The 26721-nt window shown below is 45.1% G+C and overlaps 1 protein-coding gene across 3 annotated transcripts in view; it reads right to left on the bottom strand.

The window, feature by feature from the left end:
* Positions 1-26721, bottom strand: part of SH3PXD2A (SH3 and PX domains 2A) — a 258461-nt gene that overhangs the window by 189456 nt on the left and 42284 nt on the right. For all 3 annotated transcript variants that reach the window (XM_051800684.1, XM_051800686.1, XM_051800685.1), the window contains exon 2: positions 25510-25590. In XM_051800684.1, coding sequence (XP_051656644.1) covers positions 25510-25590 — 81 coding nt within the window. The remainder of the gene's footprint in view (positions 1-25509; positions 25591-26721) is intronic.

Here is a 26721-nt window from a genome sequence, read left to right as displayed (position 1 = left end):
ATTAGTTCTTATGATTATAACACAAAGACTAATAAACAGATTTTCAGTTCACTTAATTAAATGTCTGCAGAGCATTTGAAAGTCAAGAACTCTTTTGTCTGTGACAAATGTTTTTCCATTAAAGGAAATTATTCTTGTTATTATTGCAAATACACATATGATTGATGAAAAAAACCCCTTCACTTAACACCCTAGGTTATTCTGCTTAGATATGGGCAGTTTCCACAAGTTGTTGCTCGCATCTTTGATATATGACAGTAAACTTAGAGACAAAGTCTGCTGAATGAGAATAGTTCTGTCACCTGGAGTAAAACCATCCCAGCATGAAGGCAAACAGAAGACTGGATGCAGAGTTCCAAAAGACTGAATTAGGGTTGTACCTGGCTTTGGGCAGGCAAGAAAATGCATTTTGGCAAACCTGGAGGAGCTCAGTTCATCTGTTTACAACTGTTAATATGTGAATCTCACCATGGAGGAGCCTCCAATTGCATGACTGGTGTGAAGAGCAGGAAAGAAACCTGTTACCATGTCCCTGTATCACAGGGTGGAGGATCCGTTTGGAAACAGGGAGGGTATATGGAAACCGGGAAGTGAGCTTCCCATACATTCAGCCAGCATGTCTGGAGTCAGGCTGAACAAACACATCCCACTCCTGCTTCTGACACAACAGATGCCTGTCCACAAATAACTCACCATGAAAATCACCTCTCCAGGCTTTATCTCTGAGCTTCTCTGAGTTTGCCAACAGCTTTCCTACTTAAGTCCTGCACAGAGTCCTGTCTTCTGCTCCAAGCAGTTTCCTTCTTGCTTCTGAACTAAACTCATTTAGAAGACCTGCTATAAACCTTGTGGTCCAGATTATGACTTTTTTACAGCGGTCAGCAAATGATTGGTGCAGGTAATCAATTAAAAATCAAGGGAATTACTCACATGAGTTGCTGCTTATTAAAATGAGAGCAGACTCAGAGCACTGGCCCTCTCCACTCCTTTCTATTTGCCCATAATCATGACATTACTGGACTTGCACAAACGAAATAGGAAGATTTCAGGGGATCAACTCAGCCACTTCCCTGTGCATCTTCCTTCTCATCCCTCCTGCTGCAGGCCACCTCCCCAACAATGCCAATACGCTGGGAAGAAAGGGACGCTCCTGCTCATAAGAAGTGTTTGGGCCCAGCGACTGCCAGCTGGTGGCACCTGTGGTCACTTCACATCAGTTCTGCTGTGAAAATAGGATTCCACCCCGTCAGCCTTGTAATGGTAACACCTGGTTAAAAGTCTAAACAAAGAGTGACAACCACCCTTTGGGATGCTACGAGTAGCATCTCTGAGGATAAGAAGCCAAGCATCTCCTTGATAATTATTTACTTATTAAATTTCCATAAAACAGCATTTCTTTATGTTGTAGATATAAGGACTTACAACACCTGACACTAAGGGTGACTTCTCTTTAGCAGCAGAGGCTTTTACTCCGCTACAAACGAACCAGTGCAGGGGACATGAACATATAAACTACTCAATGGCTTGACCCTGTGGCATTTGCCAGCAGGAACTTTGTTCCTCATTTGGTCTTGAGGTTTTGGAAGTTTGTAGCCAAATCCAACTCCCTGAAATTAATCCACTGAGACAGTTACCTGACTTCCATGTATGCCTTACACCACAGACTCTAGCTGGGTCCCTGCTGGGCTGTTAGTTCCTCCCCTTCCTTCCTTGCAGCAGTTTTAACTCCTACAGTCAGAAGAGTGAAGTTCTCAATACCTCTTAACATGAGCAAATGAGGACACCCACATAATCTCTCAACAGTGTGGATACCTTTCTGGCTCCTTTTCAAGTAGATGTAGGTTTGCCATGTGCACAGATAAAATCAAAGCTCCACAGGAGGTCACCACTGCAATCATGGGAGATTTATTTTAATACACAAAGACCCTGAGGATGACTTTCACCCAAATCACTTACTTTGGCCAGCAAAACAATATCCACCATTGCAAAATGATGGACTCTGACCTTCTGCAGAGAGAGATGAGGCCTCGCTGCCTTTCCAGTGTCTAATTTATTTGTGTCCCAGAGAAACAGCGAATGAAAATCAAGAAACCAAGAGCAGCAGATTTTTTTGAAAGGTGTCCCCAGAAAATCGAGTGAGTTTGCCACTTTATTCTTGGTCACTCAAGTGGTCCCAAGACTACAACTCTTCCTGTACTGAAAGCCATATTAGCTTCTCTTTTTCCAAGTGCTCATCAGAAAATGCATTTTTCATTTGAAATGAGGCAAGCTGACAATAACTTTAATTTAGCCACTGCTGGACTTGAAAAGTAAAGTACATGCGGCCAGTCAGGCATCAGGCACATGGTGACCCCAGCTCCCGGGGATCCCTTCTCACAAGGCTGATCTGAGCTCAGAGTCCTAAGCTGGAAGAAAGGGCCACAGCCAACGGGAGATGAGGAAGAGGAGAGGAGGCATCTGTATACGTATGGGGTTGTGTGCACACTTTAAGAGTCTATCAAAGAAACTGGAAGAAAAGCAAAGATACTACAGGGATCTGAAACTAGTGATGATGGAACTCACACCCTCAGCAGGAGGGGTTAAGGGCATCTGCAAATCAGAAAAGGCTGAAAGTCCCTAAGGCAGATGATGAAAGTTTAAATGAGAAGGGAAAGTAAGATACCAGAATGGGAGTTATTAATTAAAACCCTGAGGAGCTGCAGCAATTTCCTTTCATTTTGAAGCTGAAAACCAGCTGTGCTGCTCACTGACAGAAGTGATGGTTACAGCATCATCAGCTATATTTTGAATTATAAACCATGTGATCTGCAAGAAAAGGATGGCCAGAATTGATTTGAATTCTGTCATCTGCCAGAGCTTTCCCATGGATAAATCTCTGGTCCTGTCTCTGCTTTTACACCTGTAAAACCTGAGACAGATCTCAGGTAGGTGGCATGAGATTTAAAAAGAGATCCTGCTCTGCATCAAAGATGCCTCAGAGCAGGAGTCAGAGACTGAATTCAGAGAAACTGTACTCATCTAAAACCAGCGGGACAGAAAGAAATAGAAGTAGTATTATCAGGGGGTTTCAGATCTGCATATCCTCTCATTTGTGGTTTGTCCATCTGTAGCATATTCCCCTGGTTAACTATAGCATTCAAGGGGGTCTTTCACTTAAGCCATTTTCCAGAAAATGGATCTCATGCTATTAAGTAATGTATCATCAGTTAAATATCAGCAGGTGAAAACAAGCAAGAGAGTGGAGAATATGAGAGCCCATCTCCACAGATTCACCTTCTATTTACCGGTCTAGAGAAAGATCACTTCTTCAATGGTTTGATTTCAGGATGGGTTTTCTGCTAAGGTTAATCAGTGGAACATCTATGATGTGAGTGGAAGGACCTGATTTACTCCAGTTCAGGACCATACCTGCTGAGATCAATGACAGAAGGACAGGTATGACAGGGATTGAACCTGCTGCCCTTGGGGCAGATCCCTTCTCAGGATACAGTTGTTAGAGAATTTCCTCTAGAATGGGCATCACACTGACCTTTTTATTCCTCTTCTGTTTCACCCTTTCAAAGGAACAACAAACCAATCCACTCTCACAGACACAAGACAGCAGGAGGTCTGCTTAACTCCCACCCCTTCAAAACTGGCCAGAGCAGAGCTATTCCTGAGCATAATATCAACTAGCAAAACTTTGCAAAAGACTTGAAGATCTTTTGGTGAGGACATGGAAGATTACAGCCCATCTGTTTAGTCACTCACATGTATAACTGACATCTTCCACAGCAGAAGGAGGTGCAACTTCATCTCTTCCTAAAGCAGTAACGGGTTCCACAAGGCAACAGGAATAATTATATCAGTCAGTCAGTGATACTGGCTCTCTTCTGATGTTACATGATGCCCCAGCATGCAAGAGCAGTGCATTAACTCAATCCCTGAGAAGCAGCAGCAACTGCTTTCCTTTTATTTTGAAGGGAAAAAAATTACAGCAAAAATCATCCATATAACTGGCTGACAGGCCTGACAATTACAGCATTATAGGATATGTTCTGAATTAAATAAAGTGCGACCCGTGAGAAAGTCAAACAAAAGCAGGAAAATGCATATAAAATAAAGAGAACAGACATTTACAGCATGGTGTAATCCCCAAAGGGAAAAGGCCTTTCTCAGGTCTGAAAATTTCCACCAGAAATCTTGGAAATCTTACAAATCTCTCAATATCCAACTAATACAGCTAGGGGAAAAGAAGTGGGGAGCAGAGTCTGGGGATCTTTCCCCAACACAAATCCATCAAAACAGGGAATGCTGTTTCCCAGCTGAGACATTTGGTATTTTTCATAGAGAAATGCAGCTTTCTCTAAAGGCTCCACAGAATGAGCCCAACATTTGTGGCTAACACAGACTGCCAAAACATTCGGAGGTGCTGGTCTGGGATGATAGAGGCACTTGGTGCATCTCTGAAGAGCTTCTCAGAAAGCCCACACTGTCCTTTCACAGAGCAGCTATTGAAGTCTCCTGCCAGAAGCATTTTCTTTCCTCAGCGCTAATTAGACTGGCCTCATCCAACTTAACCACACTGGAAGATGCTTGGACAAAGGCTACTTCATACTTCTCCATCTGACCATGGTGATTATATGTCCCCTGTTGCTCTGGTATCTACAGTGGATTTGTCCCAACAGCATCCCTGGGAAGTAAGGCCATACCACAATGCCTGTTTTAGAGAGGCACAGAGAGATGAATGCTGCAGTTATGTGGCACCGCAGGGTCGTGCAGACAGATGTCAGAGCCACGTTGATGCCATGCCCCATCAGGTCATTCAGCCTCTGAGAAAGGCCTCTGAGAAAGGCTCATAATTTTGTGATGGGGTGCAAGCATTTTGCCATTTTTTTTGCCAGAGCTGGCACATCCAGAGCCAGCCCAGGTGCTCAGGTTGCACGACCTGGGCATGTCTTAAAAGGCTCGCTGCAGGTCACAGTAAAAATCCTGACTGGGAAGAAGAGCTAACATCAACAGAAGAGCATCTTTCCTTACATCCCACAACTTTTTACCCATACAAAAACCACAGGCTTTACGTGTTCCTTCAGACTGCAAATAAGCATCAAGAGACCAACATGCTCCAGTGACAGACACTGCACCAATAATGCCAATTGCCCTTGGACACCAAGGGGAGTGGGACTAAGCTCTGGCCTTCAGACAGCAACAGAACTGCATCTGACAGCACTGTCAGAGCAGAAGTTCCAGTTTTAAGCACAATGGCAGCTCCAAGAGCTTCACTGAAAGGGAGCAAAGCACCAAGGTCACTTCCATTCATCACCACTCCCTACATCACCCGGGAATTTTAAAAAATATTTACCTTCCATCTTTCTTTAAATTTCAAGCCTTTCAAGCCAATGACTGAAATACAGCGTAGCCATAGTGAGATTTTAGGGTTTATGCATGGACTAACCTTACTGAGCCACTCCAAAGGCCTCACGTTGCAAAGGCTGCAAGTACCTAAATTCTGCCCTGAACTGGAGCAAGCAGGAGCAGCTCAGCCCAGCACAAAGGCTGGATGGGTTGGTGGGAGGCTGTGGGGCTTCAAACCCTCTCATCCTTCAGAAACACTTGGCAGCAGTGTCAAACACTGCGTTGGAGCTGCAAGCAGGGTGCTGGAGGGAGCATCCTAAAAGCAGCATAAGGCCATTAGCAGGGTGCTGCTAGTAATTGCACCCTTGCTGTTCACAAAAACAAAACACCACATATTGTCAGCATGATGTATAAGCTGGTTTGGTTTTGCCTCTGTTTTGTTCAGATTATCCAGGGAATAAAACTCCTGATGTGCTCCACAACAAGATGGAATCTTGAGGGTTCTTCATTTAAGGATCCCCTTGTGTGCCAGTATGACTCCTCCTGGGTTCAGGCAGCCCCCAAAAGTAATGGGGGTGTTAAGGGCTGGAAAACCACATCTGTCATGCAGTGCCCTCTTCTGTCTTTCCTTACTCCTCTCTCATAAGTTTATTTCATCAGTGTTTTAGGCAGGGACTACTCAGCTAGCCAGATCCCATCTTTGTAAACTGATTTTGTTTGAACCAGTGCAAAGTCTGGCACATGCTCTGAAACCTGATTTATACACTGGACGGCCATTGAACTTGCACCCATAGAATATATCCTTAGAGAGTCATCTGTTGCTCACACAGTGGTGACCATGGTTTTAACTAAACCTTGTTAAAAACACGCCCTTACTTAAATTGGTAGAGTTTTGCGAGTCTGCAAGACTCTCCCCTGCTTACACTGCTATGACAGAGATGAGATTTTAGCTCCAAATGTATGAAACTTAATCCTGTTTTCATAATCTACATCTTCTCTACAGCCTGTTAGCTCTGCTTGATATATTGTCCCCTGGAAACCATGAGTAACTTCAATATTGAAAACAGAAACAATAGCTCTGAACACAATGGCACATTTTACTTCAGAAACTCCATCTGAAATGGTATCTACTCATCTCCATAGGACACTTCTTGTAGCTCTGGGGAGAAGGGGAGAGCAACTGCCCAGCTCAGTACAATGAAGAAACTGTGCCAAGCACAACACAACCACAGGTTTTAACTCCATGCTGGGAGGAGACTGCTTTGTCTTCTTTTCTCCCTCTCTCCCTACCTCCAAACCCCGAGATGTTTTGGCTTAGTATCTGGTTCCAAACACATGTGTATCTCGTCTTTGGACGGATTTAGAAAGGAGTACAGACAACAAATCCCACCACCTGAGCAGGCAGAAAGAGCTGCACATGTAACAGATACCTTGCTCCAGGCCTCCAGGGAGGTAAGCAAGCAGGACAGGCAGTTTCCAACAGTTCAGAGCCAGCTGCCAGCCCCAGCTGCCATGGACCCTTCAGCTCAGGCACTGCCCTGCCTTGGGTGCCACGCTGGCATCTCCCCAGGATGCTCATCTGGCACGTAGGGACAGCAAAGGTGTTCCGTGTATAGGAAGGACAGACTTCAAGCATTGGTTGCTCAGTTGGGCTTGCAATGCAGGAAGAAAAGTATTTACATGCTAGAATACAATATAAGAACAAACCTAGGCTTGCAACAATCTGTCCTTACCAGTGCCTACTGCAATGGCATCTCAGAGACTGGTTTTTCTCTGTAGATTTATTTCTAGGCAGGGGAGGCAAAGTCCACAGGTATCAGAAAAGCTGTTTTAATGAGATGTCCCATTATTAGCACAACCACACAACATAGACACCTTTGCTGCACATTCAAACCCATGACAGCTCCTTCCAATCCCTGCCCCAACATGCAGCATGGACAACATTCTCCCTTTAAAAATGAAAGGGGAATTTGGGTATCGTCTGAGTTCAAAAAGCCCATGCCAGAAGGAGGATCCCAGGGGCCCTGCACAGCTGTCCCAAAGGGCCTTGTAGATGGACCAAACCATGACACAAGACTGCACTGGAAGGAGGGACAACACATCCTGCAGGACAAACACGACCCAGAACCCTAAGAAGGGAGACTGGGACTGGAACCTTATTTTTGTAAGTACAAGTCTGCCTGAGGAGCTTTGTTAATTTAATTGAGAATGAAAGCAAACCCTGGGAAAGTAGACTGGTTTGGCCGGTGGCCACGGCGGCTGCACGTGTGTTGCTCAGTGCTGGGTGGGCACTCCAAGTGTTTACAGGGCCTCCGTGTTACACTCCACATGCTCCAGTGTTACTCCAGGATTTTCATTCAGATAATAATCATCCATCTCCGGACACGTCGCTTGTGGACCAGATGGTATTCTGTGGATTATACCAACTAATCACATGTAATATTTGGCAGGGTATTAAAAGCATTGATGGAGGTCTTTGACAACAGAGGGGGTTATTTTGGTCTTTTTAAATCTCAGTAGCTTTTAAGTGGTGCAGGCACATTGTCAAGAAATACTGTTGGGGCTGTGACTTTTCCAAACTTGCAAATGATAAAACTGCTACAAGTTGTGAGGGACAAATAGCACATGGAATCAGATGCTTGTATCCAGGAGGAAAGGCACTCCTTCCAGCTCCATCCTCCCATCAGGAGGTTTCCAGCCTGTATCCCTGCCTGGTGGCATTTGCAAGACCTGACAGTGAGACCACAGTCAGCAGTACCAGGTGCAAGAGGTACCCAGTACACTGTTACCTACCACAGGCAGCACAGGGCTGCCTTGAAAGCCAGGTCTGCTGTGCCCGTCCCTGTCAGGGCAGCAGCTTCCTGAGCTTTAAGGCAAGGGGAACTGCAGAGCCACATGGGTTGAACACCAGCACCCATTTCTCCATAGGCAGTTAGCTACGTGTCCACCTTGCCAGTGAGCATCCAAGCCTGTTCTCCTCTGGCAGATGCTCTTCCAATAACAGGAGGAGCAGTGCAGTGCCAGAAACAGTTTGTACATAACTAGGCACGTACTCGGTTGTAAAATGAAAACACAAGTGTTCTCCAGCCTGCCTGGCCACACATGTAACCCACTGTGGCCAGCTGAACGATACACACCGGTTATATGATGCAAGATATGCTTGGGTGATGCAAGGAAAGGGAGCTGGGGAAAGCAAGCTGCAAGAAATCGACAGCCACAACAACTCATCCCATCCAGCAGCTCCTTCCCAAACATTTCTGAGGCAAAGAAACTGCTTTGATGGTCAGGCTGATGTCCATCCAGGACAAGAACATTGAGGATGCAGATTTCTATGCCTTTCCACATCTTGTTATAAGGTTTAGAAGCTGGATGGGGCAGATAGACAGGGCAAACAAGCATGACAGTCATTTGTGCCCTGCTGGGCACTGTGCAGGCATCCAGGGCTATTTCTGATCCTCCCTGTGGATTTGCTCTTGTCTATTCTGTCCTACTCTCCACCACACAAAGCCACAATAAAGAGACATCAGAAGGATGCCCAGATTGTGGAAACATCCTCACAAAATGTGTTGGAAAGTCCAAGTCTAACCAACAAGCTGCAGGTACCACACAGCTCTCTTCTGCCCTAGCCCCTGGCTCAGGTGGGGAATTAACATTTCACAGACTTTTCCTAAAATCACATGATAATGGTGTTGGACAGAAAACATCCAGGAAGAGAGTAACTTGCATCAAAGAGATTCAGGCCACATCCAGGCCCTGAAATTCCCTTATGAGCAGCAGTCAAGCTGTGTGATGGCATTGCAGTATCAGACCTGGCTGCTGGTTTTGTAAGGTCACGCAGTTCTTGTGTTCTCTGTAGGGTTCTTTGTCTGATCTGCCTTTAAACACCTCAGCGTTATGGCTGTAAGCGATCAGGTCTAGAGAGCTGCCACTGCACCTGCCATCTGCACAACCTAGCACTAAAAGTTTTATTAAATAAATTTTAAAAAACAAATAAACAAAACGCAAACAAAAAAACCCAAACAAACAAACAAAAACCCCCACCAAAACAAGAAAGAATTGAAAAGAGAAGGAGGTGGAAGGAGGAAAGACACATCAATTGCTTTCTACCAGGACGCAAGCAACTTCAAAAATTAGGTTCCACGTATCACCTTACTGAGAGTTAGAAAAATTTCAGAGCACAGAATGGTCTGTTTTCCATCAGAAAGCAAGACATCAGCCTCATGAAAGCACAGCTCCTGCTAACCTTTCTTCATTATCAAACACAGAGAGAAAAGGCATGGGAGGGCAGCAGCTACACTCCCATGGCCAGCACAGCAAGCTGCTCTTTGCCAGCAACTCAGATGGAAAGTTATCATGCTTAATTAGGGCTTCCTTTGGGGGGAAACCTTGGCTCAAGTAACTGAACAAATAAATTGCACTACCAGACACACACATACACACAAATAACCTATTTTCTTCCTCCAGGTGCAGACAATTGTTTCTAGCCCTTCATCTGGGGCTGGTGCATGTCTCTCCTTGAGGTCAGATGCAGGAGAACATCACACTGGCCAGAAATGGAAAAAAAATGAGAGTGGCTTAAGAACGACAGAAATAAAACTCATAAGAAGTTTTCTCCACCCGAACAGGTGCAGAGATGTGATTATATGTGCTTCAACACACAGGCTTTCAACACAGCCTGAATGCAGATCCAATGTGGCTAAGGAAACTTTGAAATCTCACCCCTGCTTTGAACCTTGCAGATTAGTATCAACCTGGAGAAGGATTTGAAGCTGGAGGAAGATGCTCATGTTTCGAAAGCAAGTGCCAGCAGGTGAAGGGGCAGGCAAAGGGGCTGTTCTCCATTACAAGAGGAATTGAATTGCAAGTGCAGCTTCAGAAGGCGATCCCCTTGCCTGGATGTGGAACAGCATTAAACACTGCAAGCACAACAGAGCCTTGAAAATGAAAACAAATTTCCCTTCTCAGCCATACTGAGGCATGCAGCAAGGCAAACCACCAGACAGCTTCACTTGCCTTTCTGTTAAAACTGAGCAAAGGAATAGGATTCATACATCAATGCTCCTGCTGACAGATGGGCTGACACTGTAATAGTATCTCATCTACTTAAAAGCATCTCTCAAATGTCAAAGGTAGAAAAAGAACTCCAGACTTTATATTCTGACTCTGAATGTGTCCCTCGAGGTATTGCTTCCATATTTGAACCATGCAGAAAGAACCTATTTCTATCATCAGATAGGAACATAGAGAAAGAAGGAAAAACTAAGATGAGGAAAAGATACTGCTGGGGGCTTATGGGGTTGATTCTCAGCAGAATGCTGATTTGCAGGAGTGTGACAGTTCCAGGACACATGTAGGTGCCCTGTGTGCCTGCAAGCAGATGAAAAAACAATGAAAATACTCCAAAAAGCAAGAGAAAGAGCCAATTTCTGCAAAATCAGTGATTTCTGGGATGCAGAGGCCCCCTTTTCCATGCCTTGGCACTTCACGCAAAGGCAACTTTTCTTCATGATGCCACTGGATTTTCAGGCACAACCAAATTCCCTTCCCAGGGAAACCTCTTACATTTATCTCCTAACTGGTAAGTCTCCAGGAGCTATTATGGTGTCAGTGAGCACAGAGCTCACTCACAGCAGTGAGTATACAAGGATTAGGTAGTTTGCAGCAAACTACAAACTGGTTTATATTCTTTAATAGAGAGGTGATCAAACACTGGAACTGACTACCTAGGAGTTGTAGGTATGCCCCAAGTTCCTCAGTATTTAAGAGGCCATTAACAATGCCATTAACTTGCTTTAACTTTTGGTTAGCCCAAAGTGCTCAGGCAGCTCCATTACATTGTCATTGTATGTCCCTTTCAACTGAAATACTCTATTCTAATACTGACCACCTGTAGGATGGACATACAGCAAGAATTTCCCTATTTCTGGTGTTCAAGATTATGACAATCTCACAAGATGAGAATTTTCTGTTAACTTTTACCATCCTTGGATCAGAACCCAATTCCCAGGACTGAAGCTAAAACTCCACGTGAGAACAAAATGATCAGTCTCAGTTTCGACACGACTGCAGTCACCACTGCATCTGGATACTTGACAGTCACATATTAATTTATCCTCTCAAAATCCATGGGAGATGAATGCTCTTTCAGAACAGAGAATCCAAAGCACAAATCTCTAAAACCCAGCTCTTCTGCTTTAGTCAGGGCAGGGAAAAAAATACAGTGTTCTTTCTTGCAGCTCATGTCCAAGAAACCACCCTAAGAAAATTAGACAGAAGGCCAATATACATTATGTGCCTTTAGACTAGGAACTACAGTTTGCACCAGCAGAAGTATGAGACAACACTCGCCACCCCCATGGAGAAAAACAGCCCCCCGTGCTGGCGGGCTGGAGCACATGGAAGCAGTGACTGTAAACTTCCCTGCACCAAGCTCTGGTTGCTGATCTCCCAAAGGCAGGGACACAGCCAGTGTCCAGCACAAGTGACACAATGCTGAAGTCTCCCTTTCCAGTTGCCCCATCTCCCTTCCCTACACAGGTAAAATGCTGCTGGCAATGTAACGCATTTATCTCGAGAGAGCTCTCAAGCTTAATTAATCACGATGAACAAAGGGATTATGTCTTTCAACTATATTCAATCAAGGCTTGTGGCTTCTCATGCCTTTTCTAGCCCCTAACACCAGAGAGATGTACCTCTGTTCAAAGCTGGTATGTGCTACTGAAATACAAACAAATTAACACGAGGGAAGGAAAGGGTTAGTTTTCCATTCTGAATATTGACTTACTTGAGAGCCTGATGTATTTGAAATCAATTTTTAAAAATATATTTAAAGGGCTCTCTTTTATAGAGGGACTTTGTTATGATGTGGAAAATTCACAGTTCCCAACATCAAGCCATGGGTGGAGGGAGTCTGGAGTATGAATTAAAAATAATGTGGTTGTTTGCAGAAATTAGCGGCACCGATTTAAATCCACACTCCCCTCCCTCCTCAAATAATCACCCTGTGAACAGAGGTGGTTTATGGAGCCCTCTGGAAAATGTTCCTCATGGCCTCCATTCCGACCCCGAAATAAAATACATTACATCGCAGCAAATACTTCACCAGGGTGCTGCTCCCTCTTCCCCCCAACCCACGCTCCCATTTGTTGCTAATTAAATGAAACAGCAGGTGCTTAGACCACAAGCGCAGCAGGGCTGGAGCGAGTGAGTGCAGTGATTAAACCCCCCTGGAATGTCTTCTTGGAGAGCTGCGTCTTTCCAGGGACTGGACTGTAAGAGGAAAGACGAGATTAGAGGCAAGGGCTGGGTCGGTCTTTGGCTGCGAGCACCACAATCAGAGGGTGCTTTCGAAGGACGACGGATCATTAGAAACATCAGGTTTCTGGGGAAGATGCTGGCCCTTCTCTGCTTTGCCTCAGCACCTTTCCAGCATCCTCGCTACAGGGTGTATACCACACAGCATGCTCTGCCTTTCTCTCCCAGTTGAGACCCACCATGCCAGCGCAGAGCAGCCTCCCCCATACCAAGGCATGTGTGGGTACCTCAAATCTTCAGGCAATGATTAGCAATGCAGTCCCCAAGGCAAGAAGCCATCCCAGCCTAACCCTGTGTGAGGCCAGGGAATGAATATGTCACAAGCCATGCTGTGGAAGTTATAGGCTATGTCCAAACTCATGACAAACCAGGTCATGCTAATCAGCTGTTCCTAATTACCACCCAGAGCAAATGGGTGCAAGCCCAGACAACAGTTTTTGAACAGTAACTCATTCTTTGGGACATGTCCTTACACCATGACTCCTGACATTCATTTACCTGCTTACCTCTGTGCTGGAATCTCATCCACAGGTACTCTGGGGAACACAGCATGAACAGAACCCACTCTATTTCCTTCACATGAAAAAAAAAAAATGACCCTTGCTGCCACCAGTGTCATCACCAAGTCTCACCTCCTGACACCAAAAGTCAAGAAAAAACAAAAGGCAAATGCTATTCTGTTATTAACAGGGGATAGGCAGTGTTGTAAGAAATGGAGAGACGTGGAGCAAGGGGCATTTACGGGCAGCCGCTGATGAGCAGCCCATCAAAGCAGCTCTCCCCTGTGTCCTTCTCTGAGGCCTCCTTGTTTCACCCCAGCAAAGTCCTTCCCCTGCTCACCATGTGCTCCATCAACAGCCAGGTCTCCCTCCCATTCCAGCGTGCCAGTCTCACCCTGGTGGCTTCCCGTGGAGATAAGCTGGGATGACTTTAAACACCCAAAGGACACCAGCGAGTACCAACTAAGGGAACCCTAAACAGTTACCAACTGCAGTAACATGGTACAAGCCTGGAAATAAACTCCTCATCCCTTCTACAAATTCCATTCCTGACCACACGAGTCCATGGGACCAGGACATAATCTCAAGAAAGAAAAGCACTATTTATATTTCTGCTGAGCACTTCACTTCTCTTTGGACGCTCTGCTGATGCTTCACTTCTTCACCAAACCCTGTCAGAAATGGCTGGGGGCTCGGGGGGAGGAAAGGGAACATGGTCATTAAGGTCTGGCTTAGCTACTGTAATACAGCTAACATTTGGCTCTGTTAAAAAGACTCCCAGCCAAAGACTTCAAAGCATTTTACAAACATTAATGAATAAACTTTCTCCAGGAGGGCTGATTATAGCCCCCATTTTATGGGTGTATATATTTCCAGATAACCTTCCTGCCACACCAGAAGTTCCCCACTCCTTCTTCCACACCGCAGACTCCCAGCTCCTAATTACACAAAAAACATTTCCACACTAAGGCAATGAAATATATTTTGACCTAAGAGTGGAACAGGATTCAGCACGAGGTTTCCTAACAACAGGCAGGAACTGACAGCCCCAGTGCTCCTACAGCCCACAGCACCCTCATGTATAATCCAAGGCTGTCCCACGCCCATAATGAATCTGAAACTTTGTAAGACTTCTCTCCACCCTGGAAACACCTTTTGCAAACTTTTCCCTTTACATAAGGGTAACTAGGGACCACCTTCATGGATCACACTACCCTTTATCACTCCATCTGCCTTATTCCCAGATCCCAATGGCAAAGGAATCTCTGCCACCTTCTGAAGCACCAAATGCTAAATCTTACCCTTACGTGTAACTAACCAGCACCCTCTAACCCTCAGCATAGCAACACAACAGGCATCACACATGGGTACAGAGGTTTTTGCAAAGCTGCACTAAAAGTCACCGACACACAAAACCTACCAGATAACCAGAACTTTTTGCAAGGATGCAGGTGTTTGCCATGTGCCATCCCACAACACATTTTCTTCACCAGGAAGACACGTGCCAGTTTTGTTCAAACAGAAGCAGCACATCACTGTAGTGATCAGAACAAGCCTGAACTTGAATTTCAAAGATGCCCAGACCACAGAGAGGCCCAAACATGCCACCTTACTGGGCTGTTAAAGCCAGAGATTAGACAGATAAAAAGAAAAGCCTGCAAAATAATTTTTTGCTCCAGGTGGATAAGATGTATTCCCTGTAAGACAAAACTTTGATCATTAAACTCACCTTAGTCCTTGGAAAGAATTTTTCCCTATTATCATTTTACTTAGTCCTTTTCTAGTTTGCTTTCTAATTTCTTCCCATTTGGCATTTTCCCCTCTCTCTCTCAGTGTGTTTGTAGTTTGTCCTTCACCTCTCTCAAAACACCTGGCTGAAGTAGCAGCTCAGCAAGTCTCACTGGTTTTCTTAACACAGCTCTAAAAAAACAAATGCATGAAGACCCAGGCACACAGCTCTGATGTTACCTCAGTTTGCAAAAGCACCGCTGAATCGATTAGAATCTGCCCTTCAATGACCTTGTGAATCAGAGGCATCTCTGCACCAACACTGATGCCCCATGAACAGCTTCAATTCTGTTTGTACTGCAGAATTACAGAAATTATCTTAAACACACTAGGGTGCTTTTCTGAGTCTCTGCTTAGCCCTTTGAGAGCTTGTTCGCAGCTCCCGCCATCAAGAACTTATTAACAACTTGCTCCACTCTGAAGTGTGAACCTCCTCACTGGACTGGAACTCCCTGCTCTGCTGACTTTGCACCCTCACGGGGTTCCAATGCACTTGAACAATTCCCATATCCAAGGACACACATGCACCATCAGGAACAGCTGCAGGCCTGAACCGTGAGCTGCTACATAACTGCAGCTACTACCCAAAATAAATATCCTGGGGTTTGGACCCAGGAATGCTTGTGGACTGCTCCCAGGGCACCCTCCTCTCACAGACATACCAAGAGACTGTCAACTCTGCCATGCTTCTCCTGGGCACGGACAGGGAAGAGCAAACACTAACCCTGCAAGGAAATGGGGTAGCTTCAAAAAACTTCAGTTATGGGCACCTGTGTGGGTAAATGCTCAGTGACAGGGGTGGAGTCAGCGGGTTGCCAGCCAGGGCAGTGCCAAGGGATCTGACATGCTTTAAGAGTTCGAGTCCTCCCTTTCCTGCACAGATCCTACAGACTAGACCTCTCCTTTGAAATAGAAAACAAAAGGTGGAGAGAAAAGCCCTCAGTTTAGCTGAAGGCTGTTCAAACTGGACACCCAGGAATGAGCGTGCAGGATACTGAGCTTCCCCCAGAGCATCACTGTTCTTGCTTTTTGCATGACTACATAAAGCATCTGCTCAGCACTGTGGTTCCTCTGTGGGTTTTGCTGCCCTGACCACTCCACTTCGATGCTTCCCCTGAAGGAGGGGAAGTGGAAATTGCAGAAGATGGTTCTGCAGTGGGAATTCTTGCATTTGCACGAGACATGAAACCTCTCTGGCTGCAGAAAAGGAGAACCGTGCTTAGACTTGAGGCAAGCAGGAAGGGAATAAGGGGAAAACAAACTCGCAAATTCACACACAGTAAGCTGATGATGAAAAGGATTCAGGTGCTACAGCAAAGAAGCAAATAGCACCCAGTGCTCATAAATCAGTCTCAGGTGAGCCTGATCACAAGCCTTCCCTGTGGCAGGCAGGACTGTGCACAGTCCACAGTGGAAGAGGTGCCAGTTGATGCTTTTCTGCGTCCTGTAGACAAACCCTGGTGTGACAGGACCAAGAGCTACTGGCTCCTTCCAGACATGGGCTTCCCACATCTGAGTCTGTAGGAGCAGAAAGCCAGGAGGGGTGAGGTGACAGGGAAAAGAGCCCTGACAGAGCCCTGCATAAACTTTCCATTATGTCTGGGCGATTTTCTATTTGCACTTAAATGCAATAATGTAAATAAACTCCACATAACCCTTGCAGGGCTATTTAGGACGTTTGTGAAAACAACTAGTTCTTCTCATCGTGAGCCAAGGGATGCGAACACAACAGGCACTTCTCATCTTGGTCTCCGCACACTTAATGAAAGTGAAGGATTGTATTCCCTGCACAAAAGCAGAATTGTGTTTCAGGGCTGGGGGTGTGAACCCCATGCGATTTTCCTGCAGTATAAATAATTAAAAGCTGAGCACGATTAGGGGAGAGTGGCAACGTAGCGGAGAGGGTGGAACTGTCATGCCTGAACTTTCAGGGCTTCAGTGTTTCGGGGAAGAAAGGCCACGGAAAAATCCAGCCAAGGAATTTAACTTTCTCACAGATATTCCAGAAAAAAAATAAAAAGGCTGATCTTGATCTCTGAAAAGAGGAAATATGCTAATAAAGCGGCACTTGGGGAATTTGCTGCCTGTGTGAGGCCAGCAGCCCCAGAGCTGTAGCTTTGGCTGGGGCCAGTGCTACAGCCAAACTGCTCCCCCATGTTTTATTGTTCCAGCAAACAAAACCTGGAACAAGGTTAACAAACAAGTGGGCTGCTCCCAAGGCTGAGCTTTAAATCCTGCTGTGGAGACCTAGTGGGATATGACGAGAGCTTCCAATACCAGAATAATGGAGATGGAGGAGGGATAACACGGGAGGTATACGTTGAGCCTTGACACGCTCTGATGAAAAAAAGCTTTTAGCCCAATTTTATCATTATTCTGCATAATCCCTTATATGAGATACTGCCCAGGCACAAAACCAGCAGGTCTGGGCCCAATACCAAAATTTTCCATCATGGTTTATAATTTTTGGCAATTTCAGGCATGTTTTTAGATTTCCATTAGCTCTATAACCTTGCAGGAACTAATGCTCCTGATACATTTGATTTTTAACACATAAAGTAACCAACAGCTATGAAAATAGGTCTGAATCCTCCTCAGCTGAAGTAAATCATCTCAGTTCATTTGGAAAAACTTGTTGCTTTTCCTCTCTGTGGCTGTATCCAGGAGAGACCTTCCCACACCACAGAGTCCCTACCATCCTCCCAGCCTCCAGGTCAGCGATAGGTGGGGAGTGTAGGTACTGATAACAAGAACAACTTACACAAACCAAACCTCTAGAAAGCAGGGAATAATTCCAGGAAATAGCCCTTTTGACCAATTTCACTCTTTTCTGTGCCTGCTAGAGGTCTGTAAGTGGAGTTCAATATTCTGCAAGGATCATGAAGGCTCTTGAAGGTAACAAGCTTGTGTAGTTCAATTGGTAGATGCAGAGTATCCGATATTAGAGCATAAGGTAACCTTCCTGTTTCCCAACAGAATGGTTTTAATCCTTTATAAATCAGGTTACTACTCCAGACGCAGTAAATTCCTCTGCTGAGAAATCTGCTATCCATTACAGTTCTGCAGCACTCCCTTGAGATTCTTGGGTTGGACAAACCCACCCAAGTTAAACTCTTTCTAGGTAGTTCATAAAAAGTGCATGCACGCAAAAAGCACATAAAGCAATTTGGTTTAGCTTGCAAATAATACCCACAGAGGCCTTTTCAGTCTAAAAATACTACTGCATGAATACATGTGCATCTGGTCAAGTGGCATCACTTTTCAGCCATCAGCTTCGAACTGGAGAGGGAAGCTGAACCAAGAACTGGCATCACAGCTGAACCTTCACAAACCTTTTCCAAATCTTACGCAAGCTTAGGGCAGATAGCCTTTAGAACAGGCTTCTCTCATACTCGTAAAGTCCATACACCTTCCACAAAACACACCTCACTCTTTATAAGCAGTGAGAGCTCACCATTGCAGAGCTCTGCAACTCATTTCTGAGATTTTCCTGACTGTATCTGTAACTCTGTCAGGGAAAGCTCCACTCCGATTGCTGGGTGCTGCTAACCAGGACAGTTTCCACAGCCACTGTTGTAGAGATTGGGGCTCTCAGGGAAACTGCTTTATGAACACTCATTAGTCATTGCCGTCCCAGCATGATCACACACCTTGGAGATGGACTTCACACTCTCCTCTGGCTGGCGAGATTCACAGGGCACTGAATGTGCAATCCAAGCCTCATCAAAGGGTGCAGACTAAAACCCAAGCCCTAGCATCCTGAGGGGCAGCAATTTCCAAAGCAATTTCCACTGCCCACCATGGCTCACACACTGTCCAGGCACTGCTCCCAATATTTCTAAAAAACACTCCAAAAAAACCAAAAAACAAATGCAAATAAAAAAAAACAGCAACCCGCTGCTACTCATTTGTCTAACTACATATAAAGCCTGGAGCTTAATTAAACTTTGTTTTACTTCTAGGATAAGGAGCATGCCTAAAGAAGAGCTACAAATTGAATGCTAACAAAGATCTGCCAGTGCTGAACTTTTGCTCAGAGGCTGCAAAAGGCAAGAAATCAGTGTAGAGGATGAATTCCCTTCGGTAGTCAGAGCAGATCATTAACTGTGCAGTCCCTCTGTAACAACTGAGGTTGTGGTAGCACAGCACACAAAGACAACACAACGATGGCAGGAAAAATTAATCTTTAAAACAGCCTGCCACTCGATGTTGTGCTCCTCTAAGACCCTAGAAGTGAGTTAGCGTTTAATCTGTGTTAAATAAGGAGAAAGCTTCTTGATTGTGTGGTGAAATGTTTAAATACTACTGATTCCACACACAGGATATGAATGCCAGGGAAAGAAGTACTTGTCGACATCCAGGAGAATATCAGCACATTGTATGGAAAAATGTTCATGTGGTGTGATGACCCAAACAGCATCCATCACAGTCACTGATGCCACACTGCAGTGCTAGACCCTGGTCATGAGAAGGAAGGGAATGGAGGACACAACTTTGAGACACAGCTTTGAGAGATTCCCATTTCACAGTGGGGTCAGGACAACCACCCAACCAGAACTCCATTACCACTTTGTCCAGAACACGTAAGACTCTTTTGGGTGTTTCTGGTATTAAAAAACTTTCTCTGTATAGTGAGAAATTATGATGGCACCACTGGGAGACTCACCTCTGCCCCTCAGCAGCTTCCAGAGAAAAGAAAAACTTCCATCCTTTGATAGCAAAATCCATTCCCTATCATTAGAAGAGGGTACTTCTATTGCATCCTCAGATCACTGAGACATAGTGGTGTGTATATCACCTCTGTTCTTGCCTTGCTGCTGTCCCACCCTGAGGAGCTGGTTAAGCTACCACAAGCCACAATATCACTTTCTAGGCCAGACCTGAACATGGGGCAGGCAGAGGAGTGTATTTCACTGTGAACTTGTATCACAGCATAATGCAGCAACCCTCTGCCATACTGTTCCTCCCTACCTCATCCCCTGCCCTATTCAACCCCACTTTCTCCTCCAGCTTTCCTGCCTGTTTCCTTATGCACCCTCAGATGCACACATGTAGCCCAACAGAAACACTCCCTGGGAATCCTTTTAACGCAAACCTCCCACGCTGTGAGAGGGGCAAGCTGCATCATGCACAGAGTCACAACACCAGCCCTCCTTCCCTTCCCTTCCCACAGTGTCAGCCAGGAGCCATGTGCAGGGTGGCATCTATGGAAGAGAGTGTCACACATCACAGAGTGACCCCGTGGATGGCTGGGAAAACCAGGCAGTGACTCCACTCATCCTGCTAAAAAGGCCTGGTGGGTTGAGGGTTAGGAGTCAGCATTTGCAAATGCAGGAGCACATTTGCCCCATTGCATTCTTACCTATACTCTTCACCACTGATAAATTTAGTGCATGCTTGAGCTTGTCCATTCACCACTCCTGCAGAGCTAGAAGTGTGAACATTACAACATAAAATATTACAGGTCCTTCAAAAACAGTCATTACTGAGTTAGACTCCACTGGACCACTAGAATTAGGGTTGTAGGTCTCCACTTGGGCAATTAATCCAAATTAACTAATGACAGTGAATATACACAGTTCCATCAGAATTGCATCAGGCACCTACCCTGCAGATACCCTGTACTGATTTCCCCTTTGCTCTGCACCAGAAAGCCTGTATTCCAAAGCCACCAGGTCCTGCTTCAAATCATAGTGACCCGGTGACACCCAGGGCACTCAGGCATGTAGCACAGTTACAACCACCTAACTGGGAATGAGAGTGGACATTACACTATTTGATACATCTTGGAGTAACAGCAAAGGGATGTTGGTACAGAAGAGCATGTAACAGAAGGATCAATAGCAGCAGCATTCAGATGGACTCCAGTATGAGTAAGAAAAGGAGATATAGAGACTGCAATTACCATTTTTTATAGTACCATTTTTGTTTAATGCCATCTTCAATGTTCAGTTACTCCATCATAGCACCACAATCAGGATGACCCTAGCAATAACAAGAAGCTCTTCATGTTTTATCATCACCCTGAAGACAACTTACATCTCTTTCCTCTTCCTAATAAAATTCTTGATATTCTTTATTTTTTTAGTGTTCTAATTGGCTGCTAGTGAGGTTCTCTTTCTGGGCCACTTTGAAGAAAACCTGCTTAGATCAGCAGACCACATTAGGCAGATAATTTTGTGCTAACACACAAAGCCAGTGCTTGAATGGAGCTTTGTTTATTTGTCTTTTCAAAATTGTGACTTTTCAGATATCTCCTTGAAGCCAAAACATCTGTGTGGGTCATTGTGTGGAGAAACTTCGATCTGCCCACCTAACATTCCTGCTGAGGCTCCGGCAGGGATGTCATTTGCCTCTTGCTCAACCAGGAACACAATGTGGGACTATGGCATGCTGCATAAGCCCCAGTGTTTTCCCTTGGAGAAAGCTGTATTTCACTATTGTGAGAAAGGATCCTCCCCCAGCTCTGCACACAGAGAGCCAGCCATCCTTATGGAATGTAGGGTTTGGTCCCTCTGCTGAGGTGCTGGTCCTGTTCATACTCTGACTGGAGGCACTCAGTAACACAGGCATGAAGTCACACCACAACATTTGGAGTCACTGAATAAAATGCAGCAGATGAGCTGCTGTTGATTGAAGCTAAGACACGAGGAACTGAAGTTCTGTCCAATTTTTCTGCTCCTTTTGCTGAGGAGAAGGTTTCTTAGTGGGGGGGCACCACCCAGCTGGGGTCATAATAGCTATAAAACCCCAAGGTGCTACTGAGCAACTGGGAGGGTGATATGGGGAGTGGGGAAAGACCCACCCTTCATACTTGCCACCTGCAAATTTTGTGGTTGCTTTTCATGGGCAAGCACAGCCATGGCAGTGAGCTGGCTGCATCCCTGCACTTTTCCACCTTCTGTTTTGGGTAATTATTTATGTGCACACTCAAATGCAAATCCCTACCCTGCTAACAGCCTCCAAAAGCACTGTACAGCAAGAACAATATGGGTCTTACATCTATAGATGTCTTTTATTGCATGGTGGAAATGCCAGGAGTTTTCTCTGCTATCCCAATAAAACAGTGTCCTTTCTCAGCTCCTTCAGGGACAACAGGAGCATTGCTGAACTATCACCTCAGGACAGCATTCTGCAACCATCACCAGAAAATCCATCAGCAATGATGGGAGACCTCAAACAGCATCCAGGGAACGTGTCTCAGCGAGCCACCAGCCTGTCTCGAGGGTCAGCACTACCAACAGGCGATGTTTACATCGCTCTCCTCACGCTCCTCTGTTCTGCACTGCAGGCAAGCGCAAGAAAGAGGCATTTAAAATATCACATTAGGAGGTAGCTTTGACCCCACATGGTGCTCAGGTGCAAATGTCTCCCCAGGGTGAAAAACAACAGATAACTGGACTTGGCAAGCAATTTATAGTGATGCTTTCATTGATGCAGAGCTAACTCAATCTTTTCAATCCTATTTACTGAAACATTGGCACCCATGTGTATTCTGCTGCCATCATTTGACCCATGCTCAGGAGCAGATGTGACTTGGTTGCACAATTAAAGGATGTGAGAATGCCCTGATTTAATTTAAAACATGTATTTACAGATATCCAGCCTCACTGAAGCAGCACAGGGCTGACACTTGGCTTGTTGCTTTAGGTTCTCTTTGTTGTACTTCTCACATCTTTGTGGGGCAAACAAATCCCATGGTATGTCCAGTCACACTGCCTTATTCCTCATCTTAAAAACAACCTGACTCCTAATTCAAGCATATGTGGTGCTGAAATAGCACAACCAAACACTTCTGAGATTTGAATCTTTGGGACACAGCAGCCTGTTACTGCCTGCAGTGCCTAAGAGAATTTTCAAGGAAGTATTTCAAAAAGCTCAGCATCAAGCAATGCTAGAGCTCTCAAAACCACTGAGCCACTTCCCACAGCCGTTTGGGGAAGGGTGGGCTCTTTTTTAAAGAAACATGAAAATGAAGTAGTGAAATTAATTATCTGTATTACTCCCTTGCTCCTGGGCAGCCCCCTGGGTTTCCCCATGGGTCCTATCCAGTGTCACTGTCAACACAAGGCATTTCAGCCCTGATTAAGTTGCTACAGGCCAGCCCTTATTCCTCCAGTTCCAGTCAAGAGCAAATGAGACACATGCACGCTTTGGAAGTCCTGAAGTGCACCTCTGTCGTTGACACAGCAGGGCAAGTGGAGTTGGCAGAGACCTGTGGATTCCAGTTGTTTTGGACATGAGCGATTCCCGTGAATTGGCTGAGCATTACTCCCTAAGCATTTACTTAATTTTCTGCTGCAAGGGCCACATGGGGGACATTGTCAAAGTATATTGATTATGCTAAGGTCACATTATCACTTATGGTTATCAGGCTGCCAAACCCAGGTTCAACCAGTGAAGTTCGAGGTTCCTCCAAAAACCTGGAAAGCACAAGTTATCCTCTGACCTGCAGCAAATTTGCATTTGAGCAAGAATCACTGAAGATCAAGCCATAAGTTTCCCAAAATGCAAGGGTTACCCCAAGGGCCCTAGCATTCATTTCCTTTTCCAACTCTATTTGCAGGCTTCGTTAGAGCTGTAGACACAAGTTGGTATTCAAGACTCAAAGCAGTTTCCTTTGCATCACCGAAGAGATGTTCAGACATAAACAAAAATCCAGAAAAAGTAACAGGAGAAAAGGGGGGGGAATCACCTATCACTTCTGGGAGTTCAAAAGCACATTATGACAGCCTGAGCACACAGGGACTTGTCTACATCCTAGAGGTGGGAAACTGAGGCACAGATCGACACAGTGATATGCTCACAGAAACAAGGCCATGGAAACCTTAAGTGAAGACCTCAGTTTCTGTAACTGAGCGCCTCATGCTGCAAGAGCTAAAGAGGCTGTTGCAGAGGGCTGTCACTGCTCATGCAGTGTTGGCCCTGAGAGAGATCCCTGGGAGGGAAAAGGGTTAAGGAAGGGAATTTTGTTACTTTCTTGTCGTATTTTCTCGTGGGGGGAGAAGCGTTATGCAAGCAAGAGTTTTCCACTGGCTAGGCCCCCTTGCACTTATCAATGGGACCTTTCAGGACTCACTCCCTGATTGAGACATCATTTCCTGTCCAACACACTAACCCCATTGATAACTCCACGCTTGATGGGAACTTTTCAAACCTACCAGGAAAGGCCAGGAGACCCAGAACAACATATACATGAAAACAGAACTGGGGCGAAAAGAAAAAGAAGAGAAAGAAAGAAACAGTTTTGGCCACGATTCGCATGCTGACAACAAATGTTTGTGACTAGGGAGCTGTGCCTCTTTAGCAGGTACATCAGACACAGAGAAGATGCTGACACGCTCTTCACAGCAGAGGCACTGGCAGGCCTGGCACTTCAGCCCAATAAGAAGTGAAGATGGGCACAAAAGGAAGCTTAAGAACATCCCTCTCTTGTCTTCCAGCCACAGAGCAAACAGAAATCAGGATTGACTGTAAAAATGGTCACATTTTTCACCAGAAAGGCCAGAAGGCCATAACTGATCTAGCTTACAAAACATGCTAGAGACTTCAGGTTTCCAAATACCAGAAAGGAAACATAAAGGGGAGCAATGATGAAACTAGAGCTTTTCAAGATACCTCAGATCAGGAACCCTTCTTTTCCTAATTTATCATGGCAAAAAGACTCAATGTTATTTTCCAGGACACAGCAGAGTCAGCTGTGTACATCCTTAACACTGGTTGTGAGGATTCACTTGATATTCTAACCACAGCCCATCTCCAAACACAAGCTCCAGCCCCAAAATCAACATTTTCCCCCAAAGTTCAGGACCTCGTCAAAGCACAGCTTTTATTTTCACCCCAGGCAATGATAGTTTTGCTGCCTACAAAGGATCTTGATTATTGCTAAACAGGACATCAGCCCCAAAGCTCTCCTTACCCATGCAAGTACCCAGGAACACTATCAGAAATAAAGTAACACTACAAGAAACAAAGCAGCTGATGCCCACACTGAAACTCTGTAACTGAGACTTTTCCTGGTTCCTGGTTTCAGACTTTGGTCAGCAGCTATCCAGTGAGAAAGTTTTCAATGAAATCTAAATATACAGGCACAGAATACAGCAAAGGAGCTGTACAAAACAGCAGGAGTCAGAACACTGGCTGGCCAGCTAGATGGTTAGGAGGAGAATCTGGAAGGTTTCCACTGCCATCTCCATTACTGAACTGCTGTGGGAGTGTGCAAAAGCTCTGTTGTTTTCAGTTATTTAGCTAAGTAGTTTCTGGGGGCCCAGAATGTAGCTCTCTCTCTGTTCTAAGTGCATCCAAAGTATTTAAAATTAGATCCTCTCTTCAATAGGAACCATTCATGAAAATGTCAGCTTTAAATGTCTTTACAGTGCAAGCTGCTCACTGTGAGCATACCACCCACTTATCTTATACCTTACAAGGGCAGAGCCTGAAAAGTTTCAAGATCATGACATGTAACAGACCAACCAAGCACAAAGCCTTACTTAAAGGCACTATTAACCCAGCTGGAAACATGACTAGGAGCATGAGTAGAAATAATATTTTATGTTAGACAAGACAGACTTACCTGCAGGTCAAAGAACTTGCTGTATCTCCGGTAGATGATCTGGGAAGTCAGGTCAGACCATGTTACATTGATGATATAGACCTGTTCAGGGAAAAGAAAACACAAATGAGCATGAGCCACGAAGCATGGGGTACATCCAAAGGCTGAAAAGTCAATATAGAGTAATTCCAGACCTCACTGGTTGTTCCTGCTCATAATGAGGAATATAGCCCTGAGTGCAGAACTAGCCTAAATTAAAGCCATTTCCCTGTTGCAGCCTTTAGCAGAGGTCTCAGGACAGTATGCAGCATTCTCCCACACATCTTCACTACCAGTTCCCACCAATTTTGCTCTCCCTGGGATACGAGGTTTTACTGAGGGACGGCACATTTTCTGATCTGTGGTAACACACCCTGCCTGCCTTCTATCCTCTTTGGAGGGTCCCAGAGCTGGTTGAAGACATGACTGGGAGAGCTATTCTGTCCCTGAAGCAACAGCCCATTGTGGGTTGCTGATCTGCAATCCCATGCTCCAGGTCATCTTTGTACATGGAGATGCAGCCGTTGCCCTTCTCAAGCAAGAAGTTGCTCTGGTTCAACAGGAAATTCAAAGCAAACTCAGCTCCAGGGGTACTGGGGGATTACAGCCATGCAACAGTTGCTTACTCACACCCATACACCTGGGATAGGAACTCAACTCTCCCTCTGCACACAGCCCTGGCTGAGTCACATCATACCACTCAGCACCTCTGGCCCCCACTAGACTGATTTGAAGGTGATGTAAAGCTTGACAGTGAGAGTGACACTGTTTTCTTATATTGATGGAAAGGTCAAGAGAAGCCCAGAATAAGCCCAGGATTTCTCTTGTCCAACCGTAGTCCATCCACAAAACAATCATCTTACAGAAACACTGTTTTGCAAGAAGCTGTGATAAAAATCTGCACACACATACAGACACATATAAAACAGAAAATATATATGTAACAGAAAAAAATATATGTATATATATGTATATATATATATATATAAACCAGAAAAATGTTTCCTTTTGACCCTAGTACTGCCAAAACATTTCTTTTAAAGAGAAAAAATGACCCAGGTTCTGTTCTCTCATACACTTGCCTTCAGGCCAATGCTGGTCCTGCTGCCTTGATGATAGATACACAAGGCTTCAGCAAACACAGGATGGAGGTACCAAGAGTGACCACTGAGGTCACTCACTGAGGGTGACTAC

Source organism: Manacus candei, unplaced genomic scaffold (genome assembly GCF_025592945.1).
Source record: "Manacus candei isolate 608988 ecotype Guabito, Panama unplaced genomic scaffold, ASM2559294v1 h1tg000050l, whole genome shotgun sequence".
In the NCBI taxonomy this organism is placed as follows: Eukaryota; Metazoa; Chordata; class Aves; order Passeriformes; family Pipridae; genus Manacus; species Manacus candei.
The sequence above is the reverse complement of the archived record's forward strand: the minus strand, read 5'-3'. Positions and strand labels throughout refer to the sequence as shown.